Here is a 12,372-nt window from a genome sequence, read left to right as displayed (position 1 = left end):
GAGCTCTGCTGGCTAGCTGCCTGGTCCCCACCCATGCAGACACTGGTTTTCAGGCTTTATCTATTGTCCATAATGTGCTGATCTTGCTCTCACTTTTCTGTGCATGTCTGCTATCTTGCAGAAGACTCTGAGCCCCTGGAAGCCACCCACAGCACCCCCTCCCCTTAGCTAATAGATTAAATGTGACTGAATGTGGCTCTGGGCTGGAAGGGGGCTGTCAGGGGCACAGCTGGCTTGCTGGAGAAGCACTCTCCACAATTCTCCCCACCCTTTCCTTCCCCAAATCCTGTTTGGCAGACTCTTGGGTTTCCTGTTTTATGGAAGTAAACTTGCAGCACACCCTTTGGGCAGAACCACAGTGTTCCTCCCACATCCCAGATACACTTTGTTTCCAGCAAATTCCATGCATACTAAGGGACCAGAGTTCCTTTCTGGTGTTTTAAACCCACTATGAACAGCACCTCCTCTTCAGCTTTTTTAAAGTTTCTGGTGCCAACTTTTTGCTGTGGGTCTAGCTGAGTGGTTTCTTCCCACAGGCAATGTTACTCAGCAGTGTCAGAGATTCTGAACCCACAAGCCTCCACAAGGCACACAGGTCTCTAGATCAAGAGCCAAAACCTCTGAGGGGTTAATGGCTCATCCAGTGTCACTCAGCTAGTGAGTGGGGCTGGACCCTGGGCAGGGGCCATGCCTCAACTTTTGGCCCCAATACACATGAACACATACAAAAGAATAAGCACATATATATATAGTATACATTTACATATGCTTATACATATATATGTAGTGTATCTGTGTATAGCAGTATGCAAAGATATTCACTAGCTGCAATCACATGAAAAAAATAAAGTTGAGAAACATGCATAATAGAATACTTCCTCCAACAAGGCCACACCTCTTAAACTTCCCCAAATGGCATCACCAACTGAGGATGGAGTGTTCACAGAGCCGATAGGGGACATTCTCATTCAAACCACCACACTGTCACAGAGTATCATATAAGGGACTGGAGAAATGACTCAGTGATAGTTAAGTGTGCTTACTTCTCTTCCAAAAGATCCAGTAGTTCCTCGCTCCCATATCAGGTGCTGCAAGTCCAGCTCCTGGTGATCCAGTGCCCTCTCCTGGCCTCCTTTAGCACTGCACTCAAGTGTGCATACATACACAGACACAGATATACATACATACACACATAGACACACATTCACAGACACAAAACAAAATATTTATCGTCATACTAGGTCACTTTACCCAGCCTTAATACATGGGGAGGCGCTTAGTCTTACTGCAACTTGATATGCTATGTTTTGTTGATACTCATGGGAGACCTACCCTTCCCTAAACAGAAATAAGAGAAGTGGATTGGGAGGTGGGAATAGAGGGAGTAGACAGGAGGAATTAGGAGGAGAGAGGGGTGGGGAAACTGAGGCTGAGGCTGGGATGTAAAACAGATAGATAGATAGATAGATAGATAGATAGTTTTCTTTTTGGGTTTTTTTTTGGGGGGGGACAAGGTTTCTCTGTGTGGCTTTGGAGCCTATTCTAGAACTCATTTTGTAGACCAGGCTAGCCTCAGACTCACAGAGATCCACCTGCCTCTGCCTTCTGGGTGCTGGGATTAAAGAAATGTGCCACCAGTGCCAGGCAATAAGTTTGCTTTTTTTTCCCCCTTAATTTTAATTAGTAGAGTTTTTTTTAAAAAAGAATATATAATATATGTATGGATGAATTTGCCTATCCTGAAGTTAATCACATTAAAATGTTAATATATTCCCCTCGAAAAATATTTTAAGGGATGGGGGTCGGTGGGGGGCATGGGAGAAAGGGAAGGAGAGGGAACTGGAATTAATGTATAAAATAAGATTGTTTCTCATTTAAATTTAAAAAGGAAAACATTTTAAAAATAAAAAAGTTCTAAAGTGTCATATAAATGTCTTAGTGGCTTTCCTAAAGACTACCAAGTGGCATCCAGAAGAGGCCCTCCAATTTGTAGTAGCATCAATACACACAGTTTCCGGGCATTCCAGCAAACCTTGACAAACATTCACGCGTATGCCCTCCCTGCCCCGCCCTTTCCCCCTAGTTGCCTATTCTAACCAATAAATTATATCTCAAAGTTTTTTCCCCTGATGTTTCCTTCTTACTCACAAGGTGAAGGTTAAATTTTGAAAGGGGGTTGTTTTAAAGGTACTCAAGGACCAGTGAGATGGCTCAGTAACTAAAAACACTTCCTGAGCAAGCTCAAGGACCTAAGTTCCTTCCCCAAATGTATCTTCTTATCTCCATATGCACATTGTGACAAGAGTGTGCCCACATTCACAAGCATATCACACATACCTATACATAATCACACACACACACAAATAAATAATTTTTTTGAAAAGGTGCCCAGAGTTGTTGTCATGTATGATCTTTCCTTTCCAGCTGGTTATGCTCCAGGAAATAATATTAACAATGATTAAAAAAAAAAAAAAAGAACAATTACATGATTACATGGTTATACTGTATGGGTGAGGCCCTGAGCTCAAACCCCAGAACCACTGAAAGAATAAACAAATGGAAGAAGGAAGGAAGGAAGGAAGGAACGAAGGAAGAAGGATCCACTTCTCATCTTAATTCTGTAGTTCTATACAACACTATAACTGATAAACATTGCCACCACTGTCTCATTTTACATCCCAGTAGGCCAGGCAAGGCAAGAGCAAGGACACCCTCCCTGCCCCCCGGCTCCCCACCCCCATCCCCCACACTTGTCCAACACACATACACACACTGGCAAAATTTGAGAAGCATGCTTGAATGGAGCCACTGAAGCCCTCTGGGATGAGGATTAGTGGCTAAGGTCTAGCTGCTGCTCGGTGCCTCTCTGGGGCTGTGATGCTCTTCTCTGTAGCTCTCCACCTGGACCATTCTTGGCCCATCCTTCTCTCCCCAGACCATCCTTTTCTGCTGCTTGGCATCAACCAGACTGCAAACAGCAGCTCCATCATCCAGGCTCAGGCCTGACCCCTAGATGGATGCTCTGCCTTTGAATCTATTGTCTCCTAGCACAGACCAGAGGCTCCCTCTGCCCAGATGTCCCTCCAGGGTCAGGGACAGAATAGGGGACTCACCATGAAAGACACACAGAGGAACTGGGGCAGAAGGAGAGGGGGTTGCTGGGGAAAAACAAAGGCAGATTTTTAATTTGGTGCTTGCTAAAAGCTGCTATGATAGTCTGAGCTTGGCAGGAAAACAGCATGCTGGGGGCTGAAGATGTGGCTCAGTTGGTAGAGTACTTGTCTGGCATGCATGAAACCCTGAGTTCAATCCCCAGTAACCCATACAACAACTAGGCATGGTTATTGAGGTTTAATAAGGATCAGAAACAGGGCGAATAGATGTTTATTCAGGGAGAAATAACTTACAACATAGACAGATGAACACCAGCAGGTTCCTGGTCCCAAGGATGCCTCCGGATGTTCTCCTGTCCCGGGCTGCAAGCAAGAGAGGTCCTGGAGCACCTTCCTCAGAATTAGTTCCCCCAGGTAACATCCGCCCCTGTCCCCACCCCCAATGGGCGTGGTCTGTGCCACAGGTGCAGACAAAGTGACTATCTCACTACATCTCACTACGTGTGGTGACACACTCCTGTAATCTCAACACTCTGGAGGTGGGGGCAGGATCAGAAGTTCCGGGTCATTTTGAGCTACATAGTGAGACCAGCCTGAGCTACATTAGATCCTACTCCCCGGCCGAAAAAGTGAAGACAATAGAATGTTTATTGTCTGAGAATACACCAAGAACACCTGAGGCCAAAGAGAGATGCTCTCCGCCCAGCTCTAACACTAGGGCCTTCCCCAAGGTTTCTGGCCACTACCCTGAGCCAGCAGTACCACCCCTCAGCACAATCTAGGAACAGGGCTATCTGTGACACTTCCTACCGCTACCCATTCAACTAATGGCCAGACTTTCCTCTGTAGGTGCGGATCTGGGAGATTCCTGAGGGCGGGCTGAAGCGGAACATGACTGAAGCTCTCCTGGAGCTCCACGGACACAGCCGGCGTGTGGGGCTGGTTGAGTGGCACCCCACGACCAACAACATTCTGTTCAGTGCTGGCTATGACTACAAGGTGTGGGTCCTGGCCGTAGGGCAGCCTGGCTAGAGCTGGCTCAGTGGGGAAGGGTGGGGGCGGGGAGCAAGGAGTAGTATTGTTGACTGGCATGAGTCTATCCTTCAGTCACTCCCTCTCTGTGTAAGACTGAGCATCTCCTGTGCAGTTTTTCCCTGGGGGAACCTGAGGGCTTAAGGCATCTTTCCTGTCTTTTCTGGAGTTTTGTGGACTAGAAGAGAATGCCCATATCCTTTGCCTGGTAACTTCCTAACCAAGAGATGACCATGCATCCCGGTAGGCAAAACAAGCAATCCAAGCTGCAGGAGTACAGAGGAAGTTGCAGCCCCAAGCCCTATCATGCCAGCCATCTGGGGCCAGTCATGGGATGTCTCTCCTTGTTTCTTGAAGCAACCAAGTCAGGACTGGTACTGGGACCTGTTATGGGCTATCAGTGGATGTATGTTGGTTACTTTTCTGGCTGTTGTGGCTGAATACCTGACAAAAGGAATTTAAGGAAAGGATTGTTTCAGCTCACAGTTGAAGGGTATAGTCTGCCACGACAGCAGGAGAACAAGGCAGCTGGTCCCTCTGCATCTGTGTTAGAGAGACAGATGCTAGCACTCAGTGAGGTTTCTCCTTTTTAATTCAACTGCAGTCCATAGAGTGGTGCTGTCCACGTGAGGTAGGTCTTCCCACCTCATCTAGCCTGGACCAAAGACTCCCTCCTGTCAGGGTGATGCTCAACATGAATATCCGAGTGTGTAATTGAGATGCATCTGCCTCTCTGTACTGAACCCTTGACAGTGTGCCTGCATCCCAGCATAGCCCAGGGTCTGTTGGTGTGGATGGAGGACAGGGCCAGGACCTCCTGCATGTCTGCCTTCACAGGTCCTCATCTGGAACCTGGACATAGGCGAGCCAGTGAAAATGATTGACTGCCACACAGACGTGATTCTCTGCATGTCCTTCAATACGGATGGCAGCCTGCTCACCACCACGTGCAAGGACAAGAAGCTTCGTGTGATTGAACCCCGCTCTGGCCGTGTTCTGCAGGTGGAGCTCTGCATTTTGTTGAGGGGGTGGGAGGTGTTGGAGTCTGTAGAGGAGAGGGGTTGTGCTGGGGCCCTGCTCATGTACCTCACCCACACCTGCTGCTCAGCCTGTCAGCTTAGGGCCATCCTCAGCCTGTAGGAATTCTGACATGTTATGGGCAGGAGGGAAACAGAGAACCAGAGGACTCTTTCTTGCCACAGTAACATCTCTAAATGGGATTCTTCAACCTGCTGCAATGGGCCTTCAGTCCCTGAGTCTCAGGGGTTAACCAAGCCCCATCATGGGTACAAAGGGAGGGGACGTTGGACTCACTGCTCAGCCACCTGTACAGGATGATCCTGGGGCAAGTGGCACATGATTCCAGGTGCACAGATGGCTCCACATGGGGAGCCTGGCAATGAGGTTAGTCCCTGAGTCTCAGATTAAAAGGGCTGAGTGCTATTTGGGAATAACCCATGGTGGTTTCTTGAGTTCTTACTACATGGCAACCATACAGCTCTGGGGGGGGGGGTGTGGAAAATATGGATGGGCAGGACAGGGGACAAAGAGTACTTGGTTAAGAGGGAGAGGTCGATAGGGAGCCGGCACACCATGCACGAAGCCCTGGGATTGGTCCCCAGCACTGTCTGAAACTGTGCGGTGGTAATGCCTGGGGTCCAAGCACTTGAAGACAGAGGCAAAAAGATGGGGATGATGCTTTCTAGGAGATGTTGGGCAGATTGAAAGAAATGCCATGGTGGCACTTGGTGACAGTACTTGACAAAGGCCCCTGAGGAGGTTAGTGAAGGTTAACCTAGCCCTACCTTGTTTCCGCTGGCTCTGGGTAATGCTTCCTGATTCCATGGGTTTCTTGGGGAACTGTCACTCCATTCAACTCTCCACAGGACCACATGTTGTGGGTGCTGGCTTACCTGTGGTCTTTGTCCCCACCAGGAGGCAAACTGCAAAAACCACAGAGTGAATCGGGTGGTGTTCCTGGGCAACATGAAGCGGCTCCTCACCACAGGGGTCTCCAGGTGGAACACAAGACAGATCGCCCTCTGGGACCAGGTCAGCCACAGGGATGCTAGCAGGAGGGCAAGGAGGGGCAGGCAGCCTAGATCTGAGCTTCCCAAAGCTCTGATTTCCAGATGGGGCAAGAGTAGAGTGAGGTCCATGATCTGGGTGCCTGGGACCTCCATGCAGGTGGAGGGAGAATATACTAGAAAAGAAAAGGGCTGGAATGAGACCCATGTGGAGGTGCTTCCAAAGGTCTTAACTCTGGCCCATCCTGTGTAAAGAGTGGGCGGGACAAGGCTGCCTTAGGTGGAGTTTATACGGCGATCACAAACCCACCTGGACATGGGCATACATTTAAATATGCACCTGCACCAGGCTCTGGGGCTCCCAGAGCCCCCCCCCCAGCAACTGAGTCATCATTTTCACCTTACAAACAGGAGCTCAGTTGAACTCTACTACCCCAGCTCCATGCCCATTGGCATGTATCTAAACCTTATATTGTAGTTGCACCCTCCAGCAGGCCTGGCTGGTCTCCTGCTGGGTCTGTAGGGTGGTGGGCACCCCTGTGTAATCTCCTCCCCTGTCCTCTCACCCATCCACCCCCACCAGAGCAGTCTAACGGGCCAGCACCTGGGCCTGGAGGTCAGCAGTGAGTGCTGAAATGAACGCCAAACTCCCTGTGTGGCTTGAGGACATGCCCATTTCTGTTCTCAGCTACAGAGGACAGAAAGCCCTCCGCCGGGTCCTTCCCGTTGCGTACTGCCTGTGTTCTGAGGAGAGCTGCCTATGGCTCAGACAGGTAGAAGTGGGGATGAAGCTACAAGGCCATGGGGTGAGAAGCAGGGGTGGCCAACTGTGTTTAGGCTAAAGGAGGCACTTCCACAGGAAGCCAGGTCCCTGCTGACACAGCCAGCCTCTGATGGCATCAGCAGTCAGGATCAGACAGAGACCTCAGGAGATGGAGCCTGGGACCAGAAAGGCTTCCACAAATGCCTGGCCCACCTGCAAGATGCTCAAACCTTTCTTCCAGCCCATGTCTTTTCAGCATCCTGGGGCGGCTTCAAAAAGGGGCTGTAGCTCTGGTGGCTATGCTGGGATGTGGGGGGTAGTCATACCCTCCTCCTAAATGCAAACTGACCCACACCACCCTCCCTATAGGAGGATCTGTCCATGCCAATGATCGAGGAAGAGATTGATGGACTGTCGGGCCTCCTGTTCCCATTCTATGATGCTGACACCCACATGCTCTACCTGGCTGGAAAGGTATTGGGTTAAGGGAGGACTGTCAACTTGTGGGAGACTCCAGTCCCCATTAGAACTTCACTCTTGCCTTACCCCTAAGAAAGCCAACCTAGTGGCTTCCCATGAGCCAGCCCTGCCCCTGGCTCTCACCACCCTTATCTACACCACTCTCATTCTTACTGAAGTGTCAGTGACTTAGAACTCCTCACAGGACAAGCTGGAGTGGGGAACTAAACATCCAAACCTGACATGAAGACAGTGATGAAGACAGAAGATGAAACACCTGTCAGGAGATCTTTAAATACGGCCTCATCGGAAAGGCTGTGTGCACCTGATAAAAGCAACCACATCACACAACACACTGCACATATAGTGTACATACCATATATATTTCATACATACTATACTAACATCACCATACATACATACCACAATATATGCTGCACACTCTATATACATGTCACACAGACTATACATACATACCACAATACACACAAACCATACACCACACCATGCACACACACACACACCATACCACAATATCATTCATACATGCCATATCACACTCATACCACACATCACGCCATCACAGCATATACACACTATACAAATATACCACACAGCATACACATCACACACATAAACTGCACACATATCACTCAAATCTCGCACACCATACAGAGATACACTGTGAGCTCACATACACACATACCACATATATACCATCCCATCTCCACCCCTGCAGCCAGTAGAGCTACCAAAGTCTAAAGTGCAGTTCTCTGAGGCACAAGGGCCCCCCTGGGGCCAGGTTTGCTGGACCCTGCCCTTCATCCTCATTTCCTCTTTGCTACCCTCAGGGGGATGGAAACATCCGGTACTATGAGATCAGCACGGAGAAGCCCTACCTGAGCTACCTCATGGAATTCCGCTCCCCAGCCCCACAGAAAGGCCTAGGTAAGGACCCAGAAGATTTCCTAGGATCTCGGCATCCAAAGATGCTGCAGGGCTGCTATGTGCAGATCAGAAGATGGTGCTGGCTTGTGTATCACTCCCCTTTACACAGTAGTCAGGCTCCAAAGCCATGCTCAATGGGCGGGTGGGACTCACAGGGGATGCTTCAGCTGCTCCTGTAGCCAGCCCATCACTCATGGCACTGGCTTAGCCATCTCAGTCCAGCAGCCGCCTACAGGCATGGGCTCTGTATCCTCTTCCTCAAATGTAGATGGAGAGACTCACTCCACAGTAGGACTCACATGGGTACCAGGTGACTCAGGGGCTCTGAGCAGGATCTTCAGCCCCAAATTGCAGCCCTGGCCTGGCCCAGCAGAGCAACCAGAAATTCCACCATTTTCCTTGGATTCCAACACTCAAAGAGGGAAGCAGAAAACTGAATTCAAGTGAGACCCTGTCTGGACGAAGAAAAAGAGAGGAGGAGAGCCAGGTGGAAGGGAGAACATTCTAGAATTCTGTTTGGAAGAGCAGCTTCCATTCCAGTGGGGATGACCTAGAGCCCTCACTCACACTCACATTATAAGAGAGACACATGTGTTGCCTGCGCTTGGCCTACTGCCAGGCAGGTGCTAATCACTTTTGTGCTTCATTCTCCATGACCCCACACAGGGCCATTTCTGCCCAAAGAACCAAAAGTTCAGAGTTAGTGACTCACCTGAGGACTCCTGTGTGGAAAAGACAGAGTCCCAGGTCAAACCCAGTATGTGGGACCCCAGGCTGAGCTCTTAGCACCATACTGCCCTGCCTTAGCTGTTCTGATCAGGAGATAAAGCTGCTAGGGACATCATGGCTGGTGAAACACCCACAAAGTACTAGACAACACACACACACACACACACACACACACACACACCGTTGGTTCTAGAAGATAACCAACAGAAGCCCTCTCTTGGGCTGTATTGAAGCCTCTGGATGAGTGGGGGATGGGCTTTGCCCTCCTTTTTGTTTTCTGCAGACTGAATCACAGAGCTTAGGGAGGACAGTTCATCCCAGAAGGTCTGGGCCCTGAAGCCTTGCTGTAACTTTGTGTGTTGAGTTTGAGGCCAGCCTGAGATACGTGTTCTTGCCTCTGTCCACCCCACCCTCAAAAAGAAGTGACCATCTAGAGTCAGAGTCGGACTCGAGACATGGTGGCCACCCTCTGTCCTCTGGATGGATCATTGCCTGCTTTCTTCCTGAGAACACCAGGCAATGAGCAAGGACAGAGAGATCCCCATAAAGCCTTACATCTCTCCATAGGCGTCATGCCCAAGCATGGGTTGGATGTGTCTGCCTGTGAAGTGTTCCGCTTCTACAAGCTGGTGACACTCAAGGGCCTGATTGAACCCATCTCCATGATTGTGCCCCGGAGGGTGAGTGGAAGCTGGGCTGGGTGCAAAGGGCCCCATGCTGAATCTTAATAACCAGAAGCCGAGCGGGCCCCACATGAAAGAGGTGCCATGGACTAGAATATTCAGGCTCCACCTCACATAGAGGGTAGAGGACACTCTTGGGTGGGGATGGTTGTTTATATGAAAGGGGACAGTTCCGGATGGGAGGCTTCATGAGGGCAATGACAATGCAGGAGTGTGACTGGCTGGATGGCCACGGCTTTCTCAGCAGTCCCCAGATACCCTTTTTCTTCTCCCTCCTTCATGCAGTCAGATTCCTACCAAGAAGACATTTATCCCATGACACCAGGCACGGAGCCAGCTCTGACCCCAGATGAATGGCTGGGAGGCATCAACCGAGGTACCTCAGTAGGCAGGCGCCACACAAGAGCCCAAGAGGCTGCAAGCTTTGCCACTCCCTAGCTCTCCTGGCTTCCTCTGCGTGATCCCCTGTCTAGTCTAGATGTCCCCTCCCTCCCATACAGCCAGCGCAATGCAATGAGGCTCCCTCACTCCACAGTCCTCTCTGTTATATGACACTGTACTCCTTGTCTTCCTAGATCCTGTGCTGATGTCTTTGAAGGAAGGCTATAAGAAGTCTTCAAAGGTGGTGTTTAAGGCCCCCATCCGAGAAAAGAAGAGTGTTGTCGTGAACGGTATAGATTTATTAGAAAATGTCCCACCCAGGACAGAGAACGAGGTAAGGTGCAGGGTCTCTCCCATGGCTCAGGAAGAACCTTTATGTTGCCATTATGAGCTTCAGGCTTGGAAGCCAGCTCTATTCTGGGACATCTTTCTATCTTTCTTTCTTTCTTTCTTCCTTTCTTCCTTTCTTTCTTTTGTTCCTTCTTTCTTTTCTCTCTCTCTTTTTTAAATTTAAATTTGGAACAAGCTTGCTTTATATGTCAATGTCAGTTCCCTCTCCCTTCCCCTCCTCTTCTGCCCCAACCTCCATTCCATCCCCTTTCTGCTTCCCAGGGAGGGTAAGGCCTTCTGTGGGGGTCTTCAAAGTCTGTCATATCATTTGGAGCAAGGCCCAGGCCCTCCCCCCATGTGTCTATGTGGAATGAGCTCCCAAAGTCCATTCGTATACTAGGGATAAATACTGATCCACTACCAGAGGCCCCCTAGGCTGCCCAGTCCTCCTAACTAACACCCATGCTCAGGGGTCTGGGTCAGTCCTATGCTGGTTCCCCAGCTATCAGACTGGGGGTCCATGAGTTCCCCCTTGATCAGGTCTGCTGTTTCTGTGGGCTTCTCCAGACTGTTCTAGACTATTCTGGGACATTTTTCTTTCATTGACAAATTCTGTAGGTAGTGGGTGGTTGGCTTCCTTTGCTTCTGACCTCAATAAATAGAGGCTAGAAAGTCAGAAAGATCTGTCCCAGGCCCCAACCTCAGATTCACTGACACAGGGGTTGAGCATCTCCTCATGAATCCACCATGGTGTATTACTGTCAGGTGTTGTTACAGGGGATTGTAAATTACTAAAGAACAGAATCCAGCCAGGCCTCATCATCAGAGCCCACCTTGCCTTCCTTCTTGATGGTCTGTCATGTTTCCTGCCTCAGAGGTAGAGGCTGGCTGTCTCTGAAAGGCTCTTTGTACCACCTAGAAGGGGTGCAAGCCCATTCTGGGAGAGCTGGAACTGAGCTGTTATTGACCACTCCCTTTGAAGTTATCTCCATTCAGCCTATACCACCAGACCCACATGCCAACACAGCTCAGCTGGCAAGTTATAGGATGCCTACTGGGTGCCAGGCCTGAGTAGCTGCAGCTGATGCAGCTGTAAGAGTGATTGCTTGTATGAGCCCATCTGTGTGTGAATTCTGGCTCTGCTGTTTCCTGGCTGGTACTCAGTGAGGTTTCTGACTTTTCCAACTGCTGTGACATTTTTAAAAAGATTTTATATATATATATGTGTGTGTGTGTGTGTGTGTGTGTACATATATATATATATATGTGTGTGTGTGTGTGTGTGTGTGTGTTTTGACTGCATGTATGTGTGAAGGTGCCAGATCACCTGGAACTGGAGTTACAGACAGTTGTGAGCTGCCATGTGTGTATTGGAAATTGAACCTGGCTCTTGTGGAAGAGCAGCCAATGCTCTTAACTGCTGAGCCATGTCTCCAGCCCCCTGCTGTGACATTTAAGTAGTCTTCACAGCTCATGCTAAGTGCTCAAAGAGGCTGGCTCTGCAAGTTCTGGATTGCTGTATAATAAATTATCCCAGAGTATATTAATTTCACCTCATGTATTAGTTACTTTTCTCATTGTTGGGACCAAAATACCTGAAGGAGCAAGCAGAAATGGTTTATTTGGGTTTACAGTTCTGAGGGATACAGTCCATTATGTCAGGGAAACCATGGCAGCAATAGTAGGAGGTGGTCACACCACCTCCACAGTCAAGCAGAGAGCAATCAGAAAGTGGAGCAGGACTATAAAACTTCTAATGTCACCCTAGTGGCTTCATGTAGGGAGCCATTGCCTTCTAAAGGCTCCACAACTTCCCCCAAAGAGTACCACCCATTGGAAGCCAAGTGTGCAAACACAGCCTCTGGAGTGCATTCAACACTCAAAGAACAACATCTCACAAGGGTTTG

The 12,372-nt window shown here is 49.3% G+C and overlaps 1 protein-coding gene across 1 annotated transcript in view; it reads left to right on the top strand.

Moving 5' to 3' along the window:
* Positions 1–12,372, top strand: part of Coro2b (coronin 2B) — a 103,986-nt gene that overhangs the window by 86,091 nt on the left and 5,523 nt on the right. The window contains exons 4-11 of the mRNA XM_051197706.1: positions 3,963–4,112; positions 4,983–5,147; positions 6,081–6,197; positions 7,305–7,409; positions 8,246–8,342; positions 9,639–9,751; positions 10,040–10,130; positions 10,330–10,469. Coding sequence (XP_051053663.1) covers positions 3,963–4,112; positions 4,983–5,147; positions 6,081–6,197; positions 7,305–7,409; positions 8,246–8,342; positions 9,639–9,751; positions 10,040–10,130; positions 10,330–10,469 — 978 coding nt within the window. The remainder of the gene's footprint in view (positions 1–3,962; positions 4,113–4,982; positions 5,148–6,080; positions 6,198–7,304; positions 7,410–8,245; positions 8,343–9,638; positions 9,752–10,039; positions 10,131–10,329; positions 10,470–12,372) is intronic.

Source organism: Phodopus roborovskii, unplaced genomic scaffold (assembly GCF_943737965.1).
Source record: "Phodopus roborovskii unplaced genomic scaffold, PHOROB, whole genome shotgun sequence".
NCBI lineage: Eukaryota > Metazoa > Chordata > Mammalia > Rodentia > Cricetidae > Phodopus > Phodopus roborovskii.
The sequence above is the reverse complement of the archived record's forward strand: the minus strand, read 5'-3'. Positions and strand labels throughout refer to the sequence as shown.